This window comes from Pleurodeles waltl, chromosome 7 (genome assembly GCF_031143425.1).
Source record: "Pleurodeles waltl isolate 20211129_DDA chromosome 7, aPleWal1.hap1.20221129, whole genome shotgun sequence".
NCBI classification, from domain to species: domain Eukaryota; kingdom Metazoa; phylum Chordata; class Amphibia; order Caudata; family Salamandridae; genus Pleurodeles; species Pleurodeles waltl.
In genome coordinates this window covers 13580905-13605456 of record NC_090446.1, presented here as the reverse complement: position 1 = coordinate 13605456, position 24552 = coordinate 13580905, and the positions used below count along the sequence as shown (strand labels likewise).

The 24552-nt window shown below is 46.4% G+C and overlaps 2 protein-coding genes across 3 annotated transcripts in view; one reads left to right on the top strand and one right to left on the bottom strand.

The window, feature by feature from the left end:
• The window catches only part of LOC138303556 (C-type lectin domain family 2 member B-like), a 150093-nt gene that overhangs the window by 52782 nt on the left and 72759 nt on the right, over positions 1-24552 (top strand). Inside the window, exon 6 of the transcript XR_011205412.1 lies at positions 20270-20339. The gene's annotated coding sequence lies outside the window, so the exon portion shown is untranslated. The remainder of the gene's footprint in view (positions 1-20269; positions 20340-24552) is intronic.
• Positions 5768-24552, bottom strand: part of PRODH (proline dehydrogenase 1) — a 94639-nt gene continuing 75854 nt past the window's right edge. Inside the window, exons 11-15 of one of the 2 annotated variants that reach the window (XM_069242800.1) lie at positions 20607-21188; positions 18054-18229; positions 15815-15913; positions 9283-9371; positions 5768-8538 (exon numbers count right to left, since the gene is read on the bottom strand). In XM_069242800.1, the coding sequence (XP_069098901.1) occupies positions 8348-8538; positions 9283-9371; positions 15815-15913; positions 18054-18229; positions 20607-21188 (1137 nt within the window). In that variant the 3' untranslated portion in view covers positions 5768-8347. The remainder of the gene's footprint in view (positions 8539-9282; positions 9372-15814; positions 15914-18053; positions 18230-20606; positions 21189-24552) is intronic. The other variant, XM_069242801.1, reaches the window with a different exon arrangement.

Here is a 24552-nt window from a genome sequence, read left to right as displayed (position 1 = left end):
GGACAAACTTGAGCATGCGTGGGCGGTTAACCCTTTTTGAAAAATATTTAGACTCCAGTCATATATGTCCTCATGTCATGGAAGCGCCATTTACCTTTAGCACGGCCGGCTTTAGGGTGGTGCAGCCGCATCGGGTGCTGACCTGGATTGGGGGGGCGCTGTGTTTAGCCAGGACATACGAAACTTGCAATTTAGAAGCACCTGCTGAAAAGTTCCTTGTGCGTCCAGCCTTCAGGAAACAAAATGTCAAGATACCGCTTGTGATTAACGTTCCTGCTAGGGAGAGAGATGGAGTTTTTTGTCTAGCAGCAGCTTCGATTCGCCATAAAGTAGCGCAGCGGGTTAATGTACCTGCTGCACAGAACAGATCTGTATTTTATGTGGATAGCTGAGTGCATTAGTAAAGTCAGCCTTTACCAGTGCTTTAAAACAAATGAAATGCACGTGAAAGGGGGGCTGTGGAGGAAAGAGGCGCACATTTGCCAAGAGGGTAGTGAGTGAATCTGGCCAGTGGTCATGGAGTGGGGGTTGCCCAAAATAGAGACTCTCGCACAGGGCGCCACCAACGCTAAAGCTGGCCCTGACCTTTAGGCAGAAGGTGATGTGTGCGGCGTGACCGTGGGTATGTAGTGAAGTCCGCCACTGCTTATTTCATTCCCTTGATGAACATACAAGCAGATCACGTACAAGGCTCACGTAGCGCTCTTCCAAGCATCCGCGTAGCCATGACGACCTTAGACCACGCTCTCCTGTGAATGCAGTCTTTTTTTTTTTTTTTTCCTCAAGTGTTGCCCAGGGCTGGGGGCAGCACAGGCTTGCATGAGTCCCGAACATATTTACAAGAAAAAACAAGCATCACTTCCCCGACTGTGGCACTGGATTGCACCGAGCACTTTTACTCATTGCTCTCGGTGCCCCTCTGCAGGTTTCACTGTTTTATACAGACTCGGCTCAGTATTGCCTCATTTCACAGCTAGGCCACAGCATACATGCAGCAGAGTAAGAGAAAAGGAACAGAATGAAACATACGATAAAAGGACACGGAGACCTCAAGGTGGTGTGACGCACTCGCACTTAATCACAGACAGCTATTTTATTTTATAAAACAAACTGACGCCCCTTGCAACTAGCATCAGGGTGCACATGCTCAAATGATACCGCAGCCGTTGTGGTTTGGTACTTTTTCATATTTGAGATCTCATGCGGCTTCAGCGTCCAGAGACGAAGGACGCTGGCCAGTGTCCAATGGGAAGTGACCGGAAGGAGTACTTGGTCCAAGAGCAACCCAACGCCACGAATGGCAAAGACATCACGTGAAGCAGGACGACGTGCTGGCCAATCAAAAGCACGTAAATCAGAGCGACGTTAGACTATGCCGATGGTAAGTTCAAGTAAGTAAGGGTCTGATTGTAGCCCCCCCCCTCCACCTTCCATCCCCACCCTCCCCAATTTTTTTAAAATTAACAATAGATTTCGCAAGCCCGCATTCAGGCGAAACCTAAAAATGACAAACACTTTGGGTGTGTCTCTCCCTTCTTTGTCTCTATGGCCACTCCTCTACCGTTGTTGCTTTACGTCTCGCTCTAACACTTCCTATAGACTTCTTGCTCCTATGTATCAGTAGGTCATCGGCTGCCTGTGATTTCCCTCTTTCGGGATGCATCTCTGCATCTTTCCTCTAAGGCTGTCCCGATGTCTCCCTCTCTCGACCCTGGGCATCTTTCCTTCATGTGTGTCTAGGTGTCTCCATCTCAAGGGATGCCTCTCAGCATCTTACCTTCATGGGTCTCTCGGTGTCTTGATCTCAAGTGATGCTTCTCAGCATCTTACCCCTAGTAGGTCTCTAGGTGTCTCCATCTCAGGGGATGCTTCTCTGCATCTTTCCTTCATGGGTCTCTCGGGGTCTTCATCTCAAGGGATGCCTTTCAGCATCTTACCTTCGTAGGTTTCTAGGTATCTCCATCTCAATGGATGCCTCTCAGCAGCTTACCTTCATGGGTCTCTCGGTGTCTTGATCTCAAGAGATGCTTCTCAGCCTCTTACCTTAGTAGGTCTCTAGGTGTCTCCATCTCAGGGGATGCCTCTCTGCAGCTTTCCTTCATGGGTCTCTAGGTGTCTCCATCGCAAGGGATGCTTCTCTACATCTTTCCCTTCATGCGTGTCTAGGTGTCTCAATCTCCAGGGAGGCTTCTCTGCATTTTACCTTTATGCCCATCTAGGTGTCTCCATTACAAAGAAGGACTCTCAGCATCTTTTCTTCATGGGTCTCTCGGTGTCTCCATCACAAGGGATGCTTCTCAGCATCTTACCTTAGTAGGTCTCTAGTTGTCTCCATTTCACGGGATGCCTCTCTGCATCTTTCCTTCATGGATCTCTCGGGGTCTTCATCTCAAGGGATGCCTCTCTGCATCTTTCCTTCATGTGTCTCTCTAGGTCTTCATCTCAACGGATGCCTCTCAGCATTTCACCTTCGTAGGTCTCTAGGTGTCTCCATCTCAAGGGATCCCTCTCGGCATCTTACCTTCGTAGGTCTGTAGGTGTCTCCATCTCACGGTATGCCTCTCAGCATCTTTCCTTTATTGGTTTCTAGGTGTCTGCATCTCAAGGGATACCCGTCAGCATCACTCCTTCATGGGTGTCTAGATGCCTCCCTGCATCTTCCTTCATGGGTGTCTCTCTTTATGTCTCTCGGCATCACATCTATAGGATTGCAGCCGGTGCATAACCCACCAAGTTACTTTAACCACGTTAAATATCCTGCTCTGTAGGTTCTGGAAGGATCTCAGCAGCAAAAACATTACCCCAGCTGTGATCTGCAGGACAGAAGCAGTGGTCTGCAACAGGCATTGTAATCCTTCCAAACTTAAACCAGGAATATACACAGATCTCTACAGCTCGTACATTAACCACCTAAGTTACGTAACCAGGGAGGACCTGGACACAAGTACCTGCTGGAGGCCTCTTAACCCACCATGTGATCCACAGAAGTGATATCTTTGTGCCATGAAGTGAGCGAGAACAGGCAGCGTTGGCCTTTGCTCAGAGCGCGTCCTGGGCAAAACCCAACTTTGGGAGGAGTAAGAGGAAAGTGAGAAGAGGGATTAAGGAGCACCATGAAAAGTAATAAAAACAAAAATCAAATAAGGGCGCCAGCAGCCTTAAAAACAAATGTAAACAGACTTATTTGGACCTCAGTTATACGAAGGCTTCTGCAGGGAGCTCCAGTAGAGTTCTTGAGATCGGCGCCCTGGGCAAGGGCCCCGCTCAGACATGCTGAAGGCCGGCCCTGAGAAAGCTTATGCCACTTTGTTTCTCCTTGATGGGAATTTCTTTGGTGGTGCAGTTTGTGGAAGCAATACGTAAGTGTATATTGACCTGGCGGTCATGGACGCCACCAGCCATCACTCCACCGCCTTTCTGCTGCTTCACCAAGTTGTGGATAACAGGAGAACATTATGTTCAATTTCCAGCACTTTATATTGTCTGTATATCAACACACCAGTCACTCACATCCCTCCGTCTCAACACCGGCTTGCTGGTCAAGCACACCACTGAAGTTTAGGACCTCATGGGCGACCTCTTCCCTAACCTTGTTTCTCACCGCCCAGACAGCCATCACAACCCCGGCTACAAAAAAACCCCAAAAAGCAGAGCCCACAAACCTGGAGGCAGCACTGCCATAATTCACCGACAAGATACCAAGTGCACCGCAACCTCAACTACTGGCTGGAACATCTGACCTTCAAGATTAACATTACCAATACCAGCACCATAGGCGGCACCCCCATCTACCGACCACCAGGACCCACAACCACCTTCAGCGCAGCCCTCTCCATGCTCATCACCCCCTCCCTACTAGAATTGAATACTTTCATCCTGCGAAGCAACCTGACATCACCTAGAGGACAAATCAGACACCAGCTTCATCAACCTCTTAGATTTCAGGATCCTGTGCCTCACCCAACAAACCTCACCAAACTGTCTGACATGGACCGACCACTACCTCAAATCTAACATCCAACTCCCCAACCAAACTAAACATGCCAACATCCGGATTAACAACTCAATGGAAGAAAATCACAGGTGACAGTTGAAATTCCAAACTCTCAGCTCGCAGAACCCCTCAACCCACCAGCCTCACCCAAGCTGTCTCCAACCTGAACAACTACAAAACCATCTGCAGCGTTCGGGATCAAATCAGGAGCTTCCTCGGACTCTTTCCCACTCTACATCTTTATCAAAGGACTGAACCCCATCTGCTCCACACACCTCAATAATCAACCTCTCTATTACTACTTTCCAGCACACCTGGAAACACACCGCCATGCTCAAGAAACCTTGGCCGACCCAATGACCATGTCCAACTACAGGCCCATCTATCTTCTCCCTTACCCGCCAAAGTCCTGCAAAAAAAAAAAAAAAAATTGTAAACACTCTTCTCGCTCACTACCTTGGCACTAACCTCCTCTTCCACCCCTCCCAGATGGGCTTCACAGCCCATCAGAGCACTGAGGCAGCTCTCATAACAGGCAAAGATGACACACTGCGTCGCCAACATGGGAGACACAAATGGCCACATTCTCCGGGACCTCTAAGTGACCTTCGACACAGTCTCCCACCATTCTTCATCCATAGATTCCAAGAGGCTGCAGTCCGGGGTCCCACCCTATTATAAATTCACTCAATCATCGGATGCTCTCCAACAATTAGTCACACCTACAAACTGATCTGCGGAGTTCCACTGGGCTGCTCTCTGAGTTCCACCATCTTCAATGTCTAGATATCCTGCTGTGCATATTAGACAGAGCAAACTGGATACAAAGAATCGGTCTCAAGCTCAAAGGTGACAACAGAAGTTGTAGTGTTTGGCAAGCACACCTACCTCTGGACACTGGCCCTGTGGCGTGAGATCTTAGGCCCTGCACCCAACCCAACCAATGCTGGCAGGCACTTGTATATCAACATTGGCAGCCAAATCTCCATGGCCAATGAAGCCAACACTGGAACAGCTTCGTGCTCCCAAGCTCTTGAGATGCTTACAAAAAAAAAAAAAAAAAAAACAAGTGTCTCCCACTAAATACTCGCAGGACAGTTACACAAGCACTCATCACTAGCAGACTAGACTACAGCAATGTCCTCTTCAGAAGCAATGCAGCCAAGCTCACTAGTAAACTTCAAGTGGTGCAAAATATGGCTCCAGACTCATACTTAACATCCCTCATGAACACACATCACCACGCTCCAGGGGCTCCACTGGCTTCCTGTCCAAAAGGGCGCCACCTTCAAAATCCTCACGTTCACCTACAAAGCCCCACACAACTTACACCCTGCTTACCTCAATGGCCGCATCCAAGTTATACTGTCAGGACAACTCATCACCCATATCCTTTGTATTTAAAAAATAAATAAAAAAAAAAATAAATAAAAAAACACGCCTTCTCTGACATCGCCCCGAAGACATGGATTGAGCTCCCCGTCCCCATCAGGGCTGCCAGCTCCCTCCTTTAACTCAAAAGGAATCTGAAAACCTGGCTTTCCAAATAGTCACCTCTCAGAAAGCACGGTTTGCTCCAATGCTGCTTGGATACCCTCCAAGGTGATGAAAGCGCATTACAAATCCCGTTAAACATAACCTAATATGACAGAACTGATGTGGCCACAAACCATTCAGCCATACAGCTACGTCAGAGCTTTATGCACTGCTCAACCCAATAACAAACATTATCGATACATGACGTTTGACAAGACAGAGTCAAGACACAAAATAGAAAGTGCTACTGCTTTAATATAAGCTTTTGATAAGAATTATTTTGCATTTAAAATTCTCTTTAAAAAAATATAAAGTCTCTGCAGAAAGACTACTGTGGTGAGACAACACCAGGAAGGAAGTGACGTCCCTTCCTTTGCAGTCGCTCCACTGATAATCTTCTGTTCTTGACCTAGAAGCATGCACTCTTCCAAGGTGACTGCCAACGAGCCCTTGAAAAGAGTCTTGAAGCGCCCATCTTAGTCCAAACGTGGAAGTCGGCCATTTCTTTCTTTTAAGTATCTCTGTGTTTTACAATATATTTTCCATCTGATTTCCTTGTTTATTCATAAACACCTGCAGAAAGTGACCAAACTGCATTGGCAGAAGACTGCCAGCCTCCCTGGCTCATCCATTAAAAGAGACATTCCTTTAATACACATAGTGAGCAGATACAACGCCAATACTATTAACTAGCACAATATTCCCATGGCTGATACTATATTTTGGTGAAGAAAAAACCTTTAGAAAGATAATGAGTGCAGCTAAAGGAAACATGTGGATAAGACCCCAAATTGTACATTCATAAAAATTAAAAAAACACTTTGATCAAGAAACAAGGCGTGTCCAGTGATTGGTGACCTTTTGGCATTTTTTAAGAAAGGGATTTCATTGGATTAACTTCCACGACACCGTTCACATACAAAAATCTTTCATTAAATTAACTTGTCAGGCCACACTTCAGAATGCTTCTCTTGAGCTACTATATTGGATCATTAAACACAAGGTCTGGGTGGACCAACCCTCCTAACTAGACGTCCACTATCTGCCAGTATGGAAGCAAAACCACAAAATCTGGGGCGCCACTGATGTTTACAGCCCTGATAAAAAGTGGACAGCGCCAGGCGTGGGTGATCAGTGTTTAGTAGTACGGTGTGCATCATTATGGTCAGTGCGGTTACCACTAACTTTCAGTGGATGGAGTGTCCCATCAGATGGGGTGGGTACATTCTCAAATTCAGTATATTCAATGCAACCCTGTCACCCGAAGAAAAACTACATCCTAAAAAAGTATATACTATACCCGGTCTACAATTCCAGAAGTGTTCATCCAGTGACAATGCAGTAGTTTGGATGAACCATAAGCAGCGATAGACACTAGTAAGAGTCCTTTAGGGCATTCAGGGCAGGATAAAGTTGCCCAACCTCACATTCCAGCGCTCAGCAAGGTCTTCTTGCAGCGCAACAAGCCGCAGAGCTGCTGTAGCGTCCGTGGAGCCGTAACACAAAGTGGTGGCATTTTAATATTGAGCCTCTGGGACCGATTTAGATATTTAGATATTGGCGGATGAGTTACTCTGTCACTGAGCGCTATCTTGCCCGCCGAAATCTAAATCCCATTATATCCTATGGGATTTAGGCATTAGCGGATTGTATATCCGTCACCGTTGTGACGGAGTGAATCGTCTGCAAATATCTAAACCAGGCCCTTTGAGTTTGAGAGACTTCACAGCGATCAAAATCAATAACACTAAAAGAGCAATCTCAGGAGAGGGTGGCACTCGGTTGGCTTCCTTAGAGCCACATTAGAATCATACTGCACACTGTGTGATCACCAGGCCGGCCCTGATCTATTCACTGCTCGGAGGCGGTCGTCAATCCCTTTCTGCCCATTGCGGGGGCCAAGGAAACAACCAACCATTTGATACCGCCTCTTGAGGGGCTGAATGGCTAGGCAGGGCTTCGAGATGCCGAGCTCTGCGCATTGCCTCCTTGGCCCAAGGGATGATCATGGCCACCTATGATCAACCCTCGGAGATCTAACCCCATTTGGAGTTCTAGAGGACCTGGTTCTGTCCATTAGTGGCCACAATGTTTACATGCAAGGCTTCTAGGAGATGCTATTTGCATTCACGCTGGGCAAGGCCATCAGGCAGATCCTTTCTTCTGAGATCACACTTGTGTCGATGAAGTGACTTCAGTGAGCACAGAACTCCACAGCGTCAACTCTGAGGAGAGAAACCAACTCCTGCACTGGCTTTCTGTGAGTTGCTGTATTCAGGCTTCAGTAGTGCCGACGGCTTCCCTTTACACACCAGAGATCCCACAGCTGACCCTGCGGAGTCTGAGGACCGCACCTTCGAGTGCGCTCTAACCTCTGTACCCACTACCTCGAGCTGGCCTGGCACCTCTGTTGGCAGTGCTCATCAACCCGTTTAGGACTCAAGTTCTCTACCTCGAGTCTGTGATGCACTCCTGAAGCAGACAATACAGCTACAGATCTTTCTGAATAGGAAGGGATGAAGAAGGGCTTCACAAAGGATAGACAGGTCAACACTCATTGTCGCCCCCCCCAAAGGGACTCGGTTACAGCAGGATACTGACCAGGTACATGGACTACAACTGCAATATATCAAATGTTTAGAGTAAGAAAACCTAACACAATGACTGTGTTGGAGTTTCTACACATCAAAACAATAACACATATAGCATAATCCTATTTTAAATTAATGTAAAATAAGCTCCAAATCCCAACAAGGTTGAGTCCGCCTCCTATGCATGAACCGGCGCGAAGCATGCACATCTCGCAGAGGTGAGCGCTTAGACGCTGGGACTATAGAAGAGATTCCCTGTAAGGAGCCGCCTCTTGAACTCCGCCCATATGAGCTGGCGCTCCCGCTGGACTCCTTTCATGATCCCCCGGTTCTCCTGGGCCCTCCTGGAAAGGTACGGCAGAACCTCATTGACTGGGCCATAGGGAACATACTTGTACACGGGGTAGCCAGCCTGACCTGCGTTGACAAAAAACAAAGACGGACATCATTAATGAAGACAAAGGGAAGGTTTACCAGACTGAATGATGAATTATAAATTGATCTAAACTCAGTACAGAGCTCTGAAAATCTCCCTGTGAAATGCAATTTCATTTTTAAGAGCTTTTATCATACTAATTTATAGGATGGTATTAACAGAATTTCTGAACTACTGGTAACTTCCCTGTCCGCACATCTGAGACTATGAGCAACTTATTCAACATAGCCTAGATGGGGGAAACGCGGCTGACATGGACCACTCTGAGATCGCCACAGCGCCAGACCGACCAGTCACTACCAGAGGTCCCTCAGATGTGTTCACAACATTTAACCTGTGCTGGAGCCAAGATGAATTGGATACTCTATTTCATTACACCCAGGGCCAACATAATCTGAACAAGCAACTCAAATCTTAAAGAGCCAAGATGAAGCAGCACCACCCCCATTAAACCGAGGCTTTTGTTTTGTGAATTACCTCAATACCTCTATCATAACAAAGATGGTGGACCTTGCACAGGAATGCCCTACTGCAGGTGGCAAAGGGAGTGGGTGGGCTGAAAGCAAACCCTTACAATTGGAATCCACATGCATGTGTACTCATTTCAATAACAATCTGATCCAGAGCTCTAGGCGGAGAGTATTTGCTGAATGAGGAAGTTCTGGTCCAGCTGAGCCTTCCACACTCCCCCACAGCCCTGGCTTCTACATAGGCGGAGACCTTACCCAGGGAGAAGCTGATCGGGTCGCACATGCCCAGGAGCTGGCCAAAATACACCTTGTTTTCAGATGGATGAATACCAAGCTCGTTCATTCTGCAAAAACAGGAAAGCAACCTAAGTTGATGGGTTGTTACATATGCAAAAACAATCTGGCACAGAAAAAACATGTGCTTTTCTACTGAAAAGTCATTACCTAGAACATCTGATCCCACAAACGGATCTGCACTAAATTTGTAAATTGTTTAGCGTAGTCCGCCTAGGTCCAGCATGCCAAATTTCACTGAGGTCCACAGAGGAGTAAAACAAAATAAAATAAAAAAAATAATCTGGGGGTAGAAAATTGTGCTTTTCAAATTTAGCTTAGATATGAAATTTTGATTGAGACTACAACGTAAACTGCTTAATAAATTTACAGTGAACTTGGCAAGAAAGTAGAACTTTATTCAGAAACTGCACTTTTATTGGTTTGGTGTAAATCTGTTCATAAGATTTTGAGATAAATGATTAAAAAAAAGTTACAGAGTGGGTCCAATTAAAATTGTGATTCAGAAAATCACAAATCCTATTAATTGCATTTTACTATTTCAGAAATCGAGAAATTTGTGATTTAAAACAAGACAGTTTTTTTCACTATGGAAAAAAATTCCCCAGTACTGAGAGGAATCGGATGGGAAATTATGTAATACGTATAAGTTTAGCTTGTGTGTCTTTATAACACCAAACTATAACTTTTTCTTCAGTAAATTTCTGATAATTGTTTTAAACATAAGTTACTTTCTCAGCACCAAACTAAAATGTCACTTTAATCTTTGTTTTTATTTATGGGGGGGGGGGAAGGAGTGAGAGGGGAATATATATTCATATACACATACATCAGTCTACTAAAATGTTAGTATTTTGTAATTAGGCAGCTGTTAAGCGACTAATAAGACAGGCAGGCTTAGTAAACAGACGTGAAAAGGGTCTGAGGTACTTATGCAGAGGTCTCTCACTCGTAACCCCTGAAAAATACACCAAATGCCTCAAATGAATACAAATCCACACTGTCCTTCAGTTTTAACCTGCTGGTTTCATGTCTGCGTTAACACCTCAATGCACGTTCACCTCAGTCTGTTCCCAAGGAAAGGCTTTAAAATCAACAGCTCCTATTCCAATAAATGGTGCTAAGGAGTCTCTCACTTTTGGCTTGAATACAAGATGTTGGTGCGCTTGTTTTCATTAGAACTCACGGATGACACTGGAGTTGATTTCTCGGGGGTTAACTGGCTAGCCACTGCTGATGCTTGAAGTACATGTTACACTGCGCATGTCAGACTGTTTTACTGAAACGGATGAGGAAGATATCGAGAACTCACAGATAAATGTATCCTCATCTTAGCTTTCTAGAGCACTAACCATAATTTCTGTGGAAATAAAGAAACCCCTCCATTTGTTCCTTTACTACAATGTTATTTGTAGGAAATTGCTATCAGTTTTACAGCTTTGATTCCATCAAGGTGACTGAAAGCCTGCCACACAGTTGTCATTAATGAACAAGTTACTTACCTTCGGTAATACATTTTCTGGTAGAGATTATCTAGCTGCAGATTCCTTACCTTAGAATTCCCTGGCGTTGGCTCCGAATCTGGAATTTTTCTGCTGAGCAGTACCCTGCGCCTGCCGTCAGGTGACATCATTCGGATCCGCGTGCGTCATCCTGCTTCGTGTGGCATCGTCAGCATCGTTGGAGCCGTCTGTGATGTTACGGTCTTCTATACAGGCACAACCCCAGCACGCGTACGTCAGTTCTTTTCCACAACTTTCCACACCAGAAGCGCAGAGTCATGGAAGAATCAACTTTTATTTTTTTATTTTCTGATTGTCTGAGCAAAAAGACATGCCCTGGAGAAAGGGTAAAAATCTGAAAAATAATATATATCTGCAGAGCGGGGAGGCTTGGGTGGGTGTAAGGAATCTGCAGCTAGACATAGTCTCTTCCAGATAATCTGTTACTGAAGGTAAGTAACTTGTTCATCTGATAGACACTTCTAGCTGAAGATTCCTTACCTTAGAATAGATACCCAAGCTATAACTCCTGGTGGGGGGTTGCGAAGATATACTTCACACAAAGAAGTCCTGCAGGACAGAGCGAGCAAAATGCCCCTCTCTTCTAACCTGGCTATCCAGGCAGTAGTGTCTTGCAAACGTGTGCAAGGAAGCCCACGATGCCGCCTGACAGATGTCTAATACCAGCACGCCTCGACGTTCCCTGGATGGCTCGTCAGCCGACAGGCGTGGCAAAGTCAAAGGCTGCTTGGACTTCTTCTTGTGCCTCTAACCCGAATGCCCCGAAGACCTCTAATGCGAGGAAGATGACTTGGGGCTCCTGGAGAGGTGCCGCGACCACCTCCTAAAGTGGGACCATGACCTCCTCGGAGTCGCGCTAACCAAAGATGGCTGACGGGCTGCTAGAGGCTTGAGAGATCTCTCTCTCTCTCTCAAGGCCTTCGGAGCCATGGTCCGATAGTCGGAACATGACTTCGAATCGTGGTCTTTTTCAAGACACTAGAGACACACCTGGTGTGGATCCGTAACCGACATGGTGTGATGACATGCACCACACTGTTTGAATCCAGTCTTTCTCAAAGACATTGTTCTCAGACAATCGAAAAGCTTCAACAAAACCATCGGCAAAAAGGGTAGCTCTTCCCAGATCTGTGCTTAACCAGCACAAAAGGAAAAGAACTGACGTACACGGGCCGGGGTGGTGCATATATCGAAGACTGACATCACAGACGGCTCCAACATGCTGACGACGCACGCGGATCCGAACGACGGCACCCAACGGTGAGTGCACGGTACTGCTCATCAGAAAAATTCCAGATTCTAAGCTGACACCAGGGAATTCTAAGTTAATGAATCTGCAGCTAGAAGTCTCTATCAGATAAGAATGTAAGAACTCTAGTTGTTCATTAGAACACTGAGGGAAAGAACAGTGGGTATCCGCTGACAGATGCTGCTGCTGTTGGAAGTACGTTTTACTCAGTATGTCAGACTGTAGATAAGAAAGATAGTGTGAACGTATATAAAATTTGCTCTCATTTTACCTGTTGGAGCACTTTCTATAACATTTAAGAAACTCCTTAGAGAAGACTGTTTTCTCTCAAACATGGTAAAACAAAGCCCAGCAGAAGAGCAGCCTTTTTCATGAAGTAAAATCACCAGAAAGCCCACCAGAGTTCCTAAAATGAGTATAACATCACCAACAAATTATTTATATTGAGTAAAATCTGTTTTCACCCTTCATATGGGTTCCTTTCTGTGACTCTTAAAAACAGGCTTTCAACACAAAGCAATCCAATGGGGATCATTCACTCGAGCCCATATTGCGGCCAGCCAATCCAAGGGTTTGGAGGAGACCCTCTTGTGACCACCAACATGCCCCTGAGGGGCGTTAATGCGTGCTCTCCCTCTATTGTGTTTATTTGTAAAGTGCGCATACAGAAAAGTTAATGGCACTAAAAACCTGAAATGTTAACAGAATTAAAAAAGAACATATTGTAAATTAAACTGATATGTCTCTAAAAGTTTACAAAGTGTAACAAGTCAGAAACTGTACTAAGGTGAAGATTATTTTATTCTCTTACTGCAATCAATGTCCTCAAATGTGGCTGTTTTAGTTTGGAGAGAAAGAAGCAGGTCAGTGCCCTGTGGTTTTAGTAATCCTGAGATAATATGAGATTAATCCTTGATTTCCAAGAATTGTGTTCATATTCTGGCCAGCCAACCAAGATTCAGAGATTGACTAGTCCCCGTGTTAAGTGGCTTAAAAGAGCATATCTGGTCACCAACAGTCATAATATACACAAATTGTTAACCCTTTCGTACCCAAACCCTTCTTTAAATGCTAACTTCTCTAAAACTACGGATTTACATCAAATTACCAAAAATATTTGTTTTTCAGGAAAGTTCTAGCGTTTTGTAAAATTTGTTGTAATTCCATTCAGTCATTTTTATGTATTGGGGAGCAAAGGTCTCCCATTGGAATTAACATAGGAAATCGCAATTTTGGGACCAACCCTTCTTCTTGTCCTCCGCTTGACACATCAGCACAAAACTTACCATGAAGCAGCTAAGTTGGATGACTTTTTCTGTGAAAGTTTAGTGCAGATTCATCTAAAGGAAGGCACCAAAGTTATCAGTGAACCAACAAAAAGCCTCTTCCTGCGGAAATTCTGACCTAAATAGAACTACAAAGTGAACAACAGACACTTTGTGGAATATATACATGTGGATACAGCTACTGATAAATATTTAGAGATATAGCTAGAAATTATATAGTAGCTCATAACCAGCATCGGACGAGATTACTCAAAAAATCTCCACCAATCATGGAAAGCAGAGTTCAGTGCCAAGGAGCTTTTCTGTTTTCCGCTCACCAGGCGGCTCATTTCCGATCTCCCCACCGAACTGTGCAATGGATCTTTCCAAACCTCTCGTGGACTCAGGAAGTCCAATACCACCTTTAAGGAGGTGGCACTCTGAAGGTGCCAGGCAGCTGCGGTCTTGTTCTCAAGGACTATAACTACTAGAACATCACATTTTAGCTAAAGATATTGAAAATATAAACACCAAATCGGGCAGCAGCTAACTTTGTAACTTCAGAAAACAACAACAACATCAGAAAAACATCCCTGCATCAAGGCTACACATCAAAGGTCTTGCAGCAAAGCAGGTACGGTGATGGAGGCTGCATACGCGTTCAGTGTGGTGGCAGGAACTTCCTACTGCCACTAATACGCTTCAGGTGGGTCCAGAATGTTGGGTCAGGGCCTTCAGCCCTATAAAGGATGTGAAACTATGCATTGCACTGTAGACGCACAGGTCTACAAGTAGAACTCTGTAGACAGGCTGAAGCCAATAGTAATGAGTCCGGATGATGCTTGATGGGGGCTCTGGGTTTATAAGCACACTATTTTCTGGATTTTACGCACCTGATGGATTTTGGCTAGCTGCATACAAAGTTTTACAGACAAAGTTGACACCATGTGCGTGCAACGCCGCGCTCTGACGCGGCGTCTCTTTCTGTCCTCGCGGGTGGAACGTGCAACCGATATTCGGAGCGCCATTCCACGCGTTTTTTTTACTATGCTTTCTGGGAAGCATATATTTCGCTCCCGGTCGCACTACACTTACTTGTAGCCTTTTTTCTTCTTTTGTTGTTGGTGGTGGGTTTTTTGTTGGTCCTTTGGCCTGTCTCTATCCATGTTGTGTCCATCTTGTCTTCTTCGTGTTTTCTCCCAGCATGCTCTGTTTTTCTTTTATACTACTTCCTTTTTTCTACACTGGTCTATGGGCTTTTCCCAATCCAAGATGGTGTTACTTCCCTTTCCTGTGATGTCACTTCCCTTTTCTCAGTATATAAGTCAGTCAGTCTTGTTCCTCCTTGCGTTGCAAACACTTCCTTCTGGTTGTGCTGTTCGCTCCTGTTCTTTGTTCCTGCTTTTTGCCTTGGGAGATTTTTGCCTGTTCTTTGTTCCTGCTTTTGCCTTGGGAGATTTTTGCCTGTTCCTTTTTTCCTGCCTTGTACCATGGATATTGCCTATTTTTGTTTCCTGTTGTCAAGTCCTGTTTTTTCTTGTTTTCCTTCAGGAGTTCCTGTTAGAGGTTTTTTTCCCTGTGGGACTCCTTCTGGAGGGTACGGTCTGCTTTGGCGTAGCCTGTCAAGCGGCACCGTGGCTACTAGAAAGGGTCGCCCTTATCTGGGAGTATCCAGGACCTGTAGAAGACTTGGTGTATTCGCCAATCCGAAATCCAGAGGTGAGAAGTCCAGCGCAGTACGTGACAGTGCGGCTCATAGAAGCTACCCAACAAATCCCCAGGTATTTTCTGTGACCTATTCATAATGGGCATTTCTTGAGCTTGCATCAAAAATATTTTTGTGAAAACAAAATACCAAATACATGACCAAAGGCTCTATGAGCCAGAAGAGACAGTTTCTGATTGGACAGGAAAATGAACCAGTACCCGCTAAACAAAGGCTGACGGAATCCTTAGAAACCTTTTTTATTAAAGTAAGCCTCAGACCCGCCTTCCATTGTTTTAAAATACTGATTTGGTGACCGTAATTCAAGCATATGAATCTATGAAAGCTGCAATGCTCAAGAAGAAAAAAAGTTACCTGTAACTATGGTTCCCCAACATTGGTATCTTTCATGGACTTGCATGCAACCCACCAACCTCCCCTTACCGCAAGGTTACATTTAACAGAAGGGAAACTCAACGTCTAGAGAACCGGGCATTTAAACCTCACAGGGTTATGGCTGAGGATGTTGGTCTGTGACTGGCTGGTGCTTGGGTCAAATATAATAACATGAATAGGATGCAAATGGCCTGTGTAAAGTTAAATATCGGAGTCACCCGGTGACAGAGCAGTAAATTAATCATTTAAGGCAGAGACTTCATGTGCTTTAGAACTCAGGTTCAACTCTCCCAAGGCTTCGACTGGCTTATCCACATAGATTATTAGGCACAAAGTGACAGTACCAAAAGATTACCTTCTGAGCGTGAACTTCACAGTGTCTTCATTATGCGAGGCTACCATCACATTGGCTTTGTGGCGTAGTTTAATCTCTTCCAAAATGTAGTCAAGACACCTGTGTGGGGGTAGGAGGGGAGGGGAAAAACAAGATTCCAGTGATGTAAGTTTGGAACAGGTTTCAGTAGAGAGAGCTGCAGATACAGCACTGATGATGTACAATAGTTAAAAAATCTTTTACTTACTTTGAACAGCTGATTCACACTGAATCTGCTATTTGAAGGTGGACCTATTCTGAGTTAAGGTGCTCCCTACCACCCTAGACTGTCTCTCACTGTACCCCAACCTTCCACACCTCTTTCTACAAAGCGGTAAGCATTGGGATCTCTTTTTTTCATCATAAGATGTGGATTCCTCAAGGTACCCATCTCTTTCCACTTACAATTAAGCATTAATTGTTAACCCTTTTGCATCAGGTTCGTGACAAAGGGCTTAAGTTCATTCGTATGCTAATTACACGGTTTACATCCTGATCTGACTCTTGCCAAGGTCAGATCCCGAAGACTCATTTGCCAAATTCAATTTTAGTCTGTCAAAGATAGCACATATTTTAAGCTGACTCAAGGGACATGGTAGATGTTTTTGGTCTCTAAACACCTTGGTTTCTCCTCTCTTAACTGCCCCAGTTCTTCAGACTCATTTGGAGTCCTAAACAAATATTCAGAACAATGACATTTTTGAGTTTTCTTAACTGTGGATGTGAGCGCTGGCATACCTATCACCGACGCTGGTTTACAGTATGTCAACTACGCTTAGCCACCCACTTCCTCTGAACCAACACGCGTTCAGTGGTCGTGGGACCTATTCAACACATCCCTTGATTATGGAAACTCTGTTGCTACAGAACTCCCAGGCTGTCAACTGATGTTATTTCAGCATATCCAAAATGGTGATGTTCAGCTAATTTGAGACTTTCCAAGAACGAGATGCAGTCTCCTTCCCTAGAGAGTCGGTGCATGACTCTGGTCAAGGCAAGGGTGACTTTGAGGTTAACTCACAGATGCTTACATAGTTCTGTACTCGGGTGTCTGGCTTGCAAGATCCATCAACAAGATCAGAATCATCTTTTGCATGCTGGAGTCCTATCTTTCTTTACGGATACATTTCAACAGCCGTGCATCGGCTCCACTGTGCCCAGAAGTGGCCAAGTGGAGCCACATGTACGCACCGCCCCTGCGTGCTGATGTCAGTTTCTTACCTCTCTCCCCTTCAAACACAGAGCACAGAACAACTGTTGATAACAGTTTACCGGTTTCTAAGTTTAGACATTTTAGATGTTAAAGAGGTGAGAGGACAGTGAAGAGGGAGGAATTAGGAGTTAGAGTAAAATCTGCAAAGCTTCCAAAAGCTTGTTGTACTGACGGATGCTTCTAACCGGAGACTTTCCCAGCAACCATCTGTTTGTAGCTTGTAGTACTGTAGATTCACATGCTCTGCACACTCCTGCTATCTAGTGCTGAAAAGAGACCATGGAGTTGTTCCTGTTCACAGTCGTCTTTGGTTTCAAAATGTGTCATGGCCCCTTCCTTAGCCCACAATGCACAAAGACAAAGCCTCCACCTCAGACTGCCGCCCCCCTCCCACTGCCCACCAGGAGTGAGTACTGCAAGTTGAGTATAGTGACAGCATCTCTGTTAGAAGAGGAATTATTTTTCTAAGAGACAGTGTTAAAGGGAAAAGATAATCTATTGATGGCAGAATAATGCACAGCATAGGATTTCAGAAAAGATTCACGCTGCAAAACCTATTTACAGCGCACGGTACTCTAATTACGGAGCCTTCCCTAGTGAGAAGGAAGGTTAGTCTATCTTCTCAAACAGACTTCTTGAATAACTTTTGTGGCATTGGACTGAAGATGTACTAATTCAATGAATGACTCCGAATGCCTAGTGCAATTTCCTCTGACCTCATAAGTTCATTCAGAGCAGAGGGAGGTCCTGTTCAGCATCTCAGGGCACCGCATCTGAGCATCACAGCAAGGAACAGGCTCATGACGTGAGGCCATAGCTGTTCTTTATTAGAAGGAGATCAGCTAACCCCACAACAGGCTAGCAGAAATGCCCACCACCTGCCAAACCTATAACTGTCGACATCTGAACACACAATGCACGAGCCCAGTGACATCTATTTCACGAAGTTTAATGTGTGAAAAAGGTGAAAACGTGTAAAACAGCAACCTTCCCCTGCTGCGCACACACCTGTGGTACATCTCGTTGGTCTTCTCGTAGGTGGAGTTGATGGGGTCTTCATAGCCCACTTCCGCTGCACGACTGCGCTCCTGGTGCATGTATGCTCCTCTCACCAGCTTGGCGCCAAAGTACCAGTCCTCGCGGCGCGAGAGCTCCACATCGGCGGTCACGTTGTCATAGGCTTCCTGAGAAGAGAATACAGACATCACTGAAACAGGATAAATGAAATGGCGTGCCATGCAGAGGCCCACGCGCAGTAGAGCTTACAGGGTGTCCAGAGAGCCCCCTGCACAAGTGCACAATGTATAGAGATGACCCCAGCTGCCTCTAAGCCGCAGTCACTGGCTGTGGCGCCTGACGGAAACGTGGCGCTGTGGACATGATCAGGGGAGCTCAGCAGCATGTACGTAGGATGCCGGTGCACATCAGGAAATGAAATGGGATGGCTGGGCACTAGGGGTCTGCCAAAGTGGTCCTCAGCCCCAGCAAAGATTATTGAAGAAGGTACCATTCTAAGTATCATGGGGCAGCCATTAGACCTCTGCCAGAGTAAACGCTGCTTATGCCCCCACAAGATGGCATTCAGGCGTTTGGGGATAGGGTCCTTTGTTACACCGTAGATGCAATAGCTGGTAAACAACTGTGGTTTATTTATCGCTCCCTAAAAACAATGGCTGCTGCAACAAAGCATCTTTAAACTGCTTATTTTTGGAGATGGGCCCCTGCTTTCGGTTTTATTTTCACCAAATTGAAGTTTAAAAGTCTCCCGGCATTCACTTCAGGGAGCTTCCTATTTTTGTTGGAAGAAAAATATTCGGGTAAAGAACTGTCAGGCGGTGAGAACAGAGCATGGTCAACTGTACCGACCTCCTCCGGTAGATGCCAGGGAGACATCGCAACGCTTCCTGAACCCACTCGGCCACCTCTCTCCATACAAACAACATTTTACTGATTCTTATCTACTCAAGTTGAAAAAATGAATTAAAATGGATGACTGCTTGTGTACTGTACTCTGCAGTATGATAACACAACGAACTTCAGCTGAACCGAAATGGAGAGACTGTGGAATTCAACAAGTGACGAATAAGGGGAAAGGAGAAAAAGCTGAAAACAGAGAGAGAGAGAGATGATATGGAAAACAAGGGGGGGGTAGACCAAGGCGTTCGTTGGGTCTTTTGGATAACTTTGTGCCCATTCTTTGAGTTAATTGACCCAGAATTTCTGAAAAACACAGAATATAACCTGCGGAGTTTCAAAGTAAGAGGTGCTATTGGCGCCTGATGTGTAGAAACAGACCACTAGCGGTAGAAGTCGTGGTGGTTGTGGTGGCGGCGTCCGGGCGGTGGTGGTGGCCGCGGCGGGGGCAGTGGTGGTGGCGGAGCAGTGGTGATAGCGGCGTGGCAGTGGTTGTGGTGGCGTCGGTGGTGGTGATGGCGGCAGGGCAGTGGTGGTGCTGGTGGTGTAGTGGTGGGACGGTGGTGGTGGCGGCGGCGGTGCAGTGGTGGGACGGTGGTGGAGCATTGGTAATGGCGGTGGTGGTGATGTGGGCAGGGCAGTGGTGGTGCTGGTGGTGGTGGCGGCGGTGCAGTGGTGGGACGGTGGTAGTGATGGCAGCGGGGTGGTGGTGGCGGCGGTGCGGTGGTGGCTTCACTTCCCAGATTACACCGCCAGGGTACGGTGAGGGAAACTGGATAGTCTTCTGCACAATAATGATAGCAAGATCCACACCCACGTGCATTATATGTTCAGAATGGTACATGGTCCAGGAATGCAACGCATCTACAGTTAGATGGAACGCCCCGAGGGAATGCCATGATTTGTGCGCTCAACTTGTGTTGCTAACAGTGGTTCGTATAAGAAAGTGCATAAAAACATTTGCAAAATCGAATAATGTGTGATTTTCAACATTCAACAGAGGCAGTCACTCCATAATGAAAGATAAATGCCAGGGACTGAAAGGGAGGCAAGGAACAGCCTGGACTCTGTCGCCATTTACAACTTCTGGGAAATCTAGGAACCCTGGTACAAAGCCCCTTTGCAATCGCACTGTAGCAGTCCCAAACAGTACAGACACTCAGTAGAGGCAGCTGGGGTTATTCAGGTAAGTATTTATTTGTTATTTCGAATAAGTGATGTATATGGTTCGGTACAGTGATTTAAAGATTATTTCTTCACTGGGTGAAGTTCGTTTTCCTAACGTGTTTCTCTCCCTCTTCTCCTTTTAGGTGGCGTTTGACATCTTCCTCATGGGCTCCCGGGTTGCATACAGGGGAAAGAAAAGGATAAATATCGATGGTGAGTGGAATGAAGGCCGTTACATACGTCCTTTACTTAGCTGCTATACTGGGGAATGGGTTCGGGAAGGGGGTGTGCCAGTGAGGACGGTGGGCTGTGTCTTTGTTTCCTTATTTTCCTAAATGTGCTTACTTTTGGTCGTGCTTGTTACGTGCCCCTTTTTGGTGCCCTCTGACTCCCTCCCTGTCCTCCCCTCACCCTGCCTCCCTCCCTTCCCCAGCTCGTTCCCCTTTAAGGTGCCCCTCTGCTTGTCCACAAGGACCGTACCTTCCAGAGCCACGACCCTCCGGGGCCGTGGCTGGCTCTATGGTGGTCCCCTCGTTGCTCTCTGGTCCCCTCGGGCTCCGGCACCACTCCGCTTCCCCTGGCGTCGTCGTCACAAGTTCCTGGACAGCGGGGCCGCCCTCCGTCCTCGGGGTTGTCTTCCGGATTGTGTGGCTCTCCTCTCCGACCGTTGCCGCCGCCTTTCTCCTCGCTCGTCGCTCCTCCGTTCTCGATCGCCGCTCCTTCCTCCTCGTTCGCCGCCTCCTCGTTCGCCGCCTCCTCGTTCGCCGCCTCCTCGTTCTCCTGGGGAATCCCAGGTCTTTGACCTCCCGCCGGCCAATCCGATTTGACCTCGTCATCGGAGGTTGTCGAGGCAACCTCCGAATGCCGGCCTCGTGGTGAAAGCGTTCCCATGGCAACATGGGAACGCAACAACTCTTGTCCTGCTGGTGCCGTGCCTACGATCGGGCTGACCCGGTCACACACCCTTCCCCAAGGACTGTCCTGCTCTAGGACAGTGGTAGACAGGGGAAAGCGAGACAGATAATCCGCGGGGGCTTGGCGAGATCCGGGCACGTGGCGCACCTGAAAAGAGAAGGGTTGGAGTTCAAGGAACCAGCGGAGTATTCTGGAGTTCGAGTCCTTATGTGCAGCTAACCATGTAAGGGGAGCATGATCCGTGAATAAAATAAATGGTCGGCCCAGGAGGTAGTATTGTAGACAGTCTATGGCCCATTTGATAGCCAAACATTCCCTCTCAATAATCGGGTAATTACGCTCCCGAGGACAAAACTTCCTGCTGATGTAGACTACGGGGAGGTCGAGGCCTTCCGCATCAGGTTGCGCTAGAACCCCTCCAAGCCCAACATCCGAGGCATCGGTGTAAAGGTGGAAGGGTTTTGTAAAATCCGGGCAGCGTAGGATGGGGTTGGAGGTTAAGGAGTCCCTAAGTTGTTCAAAACTCGCATTCTGCGTCTCCGAAAAAGGCAAAAGCTGATTGGGATGTGTTTAGCGAGGAGGTCCGTAAGGGGGGCTGCTATGGAGGAATAATGTGGAATGAAACGTCGATAATAGCCCACTAATCCTAAAAATGAACGTAACTCCTTTTTAGTGTGTGGAAGAGGGGCATGCAAGATAGCCTCCACTTTTGGGTTTTGAGGTTGTAGAGTACCCTGATTAATCCGATAACCCAGGTATGAGATGTCTGTCTTACCTATGATACACTTCTTGGGATTGGCTGTTAAGCCGGCTGATTTGAGGGCGTGGAATATCTTCTGTAGGTGTACCAAATGTTCCTCCCACGATTCGCTAAAAACGACTACATCGTCTAGGTATGCGGCAGAGAATGTAGGAAAGGGTTTTAAAATCCTATCCATCAACCTCTGAAAGGTTGCGGGTGCCCTGTGAAGTCCAAAAGGCAGTACAGTGAACTGATACAACCCTGATTGGGTGGAAAAAGCTGTTTTCTCCTTATCCTGAGTGGCTAGGGGAATCTGCCAGTATCCTTTGGTTAAGTCGATAGTGGACATGTATTTTGCTCTTCCTAGTTTTTCGAGAACGTCGTCTACTCGCGGGATGGGGTAAGTGTCAAAGAGGGAGTTTGTGTTAAGTTTGCGGAAATCGATACAAAACCGGACACTACCGTCAGGTTTTGGTACTAGAACTACCGGTGAACACCAGGGACTCTTGGAGGGTTCGATGACTCCTAAGAATAACATCTTTTTGATTTCTTCCTCAATTATTTGTTTTCTAGCTTCTGGAATGCGATATGGACGCTTTCTAATGATTGTACCGGGATTTGTTCGTATGTTGTGGTAGATTAGGGAAGTTTTTCCTGGCTTCTCGGAAAACAGCGGTTGCCACTGTTTCAACATTGTATGTGCTTGTTGTTTTTGCCCTCCAGATAAGTTATCGTTCACCGAGGGTAAACTAACCTCTGGGGATGGGGTGGTGGGGTAGAACTCGATATCTAGTCTCTTGTTGGAACACATGAAGTGACCCATTTCTATGGTTTGGTTAGGCTGTTCGGGTGTTTCCCATTTTTTTTAGCAAGTTTACATGATATATTTGTGTTTTCCTCGGATGGGAGGATATTTCAATAAGGTAGGTGACGGGGGAAACCGCTTTGATAATGCGATATGGCCCTTGCCATTTGGCGAGGAGTTTGTGTTCGGAGGTGGGCCTCATTATTAGGACCGGGTCTTCGGGTTGGAAAACCCGTAGTTTGCTTCCTTTGTCATATTGGAGTTTCTGAGTTCGTTGGGCCTCTTCCATGTTTGCATGCACGTCAGCCCATAAACTGTGTAGGTGTTTTCTCAAGTTTTTTGCATATTCTAATAATGGAGTCCCCCCTTCCTCCGCCTCAGCCTCCCAGGCTTCTACCGCCATGTCTAGTAGGGAGCGAGGTTGGCGTCCAAACACCAACTCGAATGGGCTATGCACCGTGGATGCTTGTTCGTGGGTTCGTAGGGCGTACAGAACCAGTGGTAGCTTTTGATCCCAATCTTTCCCTGTCTCATTGATAATTTTTCTAAGTAACGTTTTAATGGTTCGGTTATATCGTTCTACCAGTCCATCTGTTTGAGGATGGTAAACGGATGTTCTGATCTGAGCTATCCCCAACGTTTTGCACACTTGTTTCATTAGGGTGGACATAAAAGGGGTACCCTGGTCTGTAAGAATTGCATGGGGAAAACCAAGTCGAGCAAATATATTAATCATGGCTTGGGCAACTGTTTTGGTCGTCATACTCGTCAGGGGAATAGCCTCTGGGTATCGGGTGGCGTAGTCTACAATGACCAGGATGTAGGTGTGTCCTTTTGATGAAGGAATTAAGGGCCCGACCAAGTCCATCCCTACTCTTTTAAAGGGAATATCTATAATGGGAAGGGGTAACAGAGGTGCCTTCCTGGGCCTACCAGGTTCGGTTAACTGACATCGGGGACATTGGGCGCAATACCTTCGTATATGAGCGTATACCCCAGGCCAGTAAAATTTTCTGAGTAAATACTCTTCGGTTTTCTCTCTTCCCAAGTGTCCCCCCCCCTGGATGACTATGTGCTAGTGCAAGAACATGATCGCGATAATCGGTAGGTACTAGAAGTTGGTGTTTACGTATACCCAACCGTGTGGTAGTTACTCGATACAATAAGTTTTTTTGTACTACAAAGTAGGGACCCACCTCCTCAGTCTCTTCTGATACGGCGGACCTCCAAGCGTGGGTAAGGGAGGGGTCCTCTCTCTGCTGTTGGCTAAAACTACTAGGAGCTTCTTGAAGTTCTGCCACTATTTCCCCGCACGATTTTTCCCCTGCAGTCTTCCGATATTCCTCCCTCTCATGTCGTTTTTCCTTTCGTGATAATCTTCTACGATCAGCTGGACACTCAATACAACTCTGCGAAAGGAGCCTCTCTCCACCAATCTTTGACCACCTTGTTATCTCTAACGTGATCCAACAACTCTTGGAAGTGGATATAATCTGTCCCAATGATACACTCCTCGATTAATTGGGGCATTATTCCTACGGGTAGGAAATCCCGATAGGGTCCCCACACGATTGGGAGCACCTTTATAGGATACTGGACCTTGTCTCCGTGTATACAACATATGGTTACCCATTCTTTCTCCTCTGTGTCGTCCTGTGTCAAGTCTTTTCTAATCACCGATTGGCTACAACCAGAATCAACCAGGGCATACACCCTTTTCCCGTTAACGGTTATCATTAGCTTAAATTTGAGAGCACCCTTTCCTGTACATAGTACCCTCCTCCTTGTCATTCCTATCTCCATTGGTTCCCCGGTATCCTGTTTTTGCGGACACATACGTGCGATGTGTCCCCATTCGCCACAATTATAACATTGGGGTCCCATTGTAGGTGGGCCTTCCGGAAATCTTCGTGGTACTAGGTGGTCGGGTGGGCTTTTTACCAAGGTCTTTGGGTTCGGAAGGA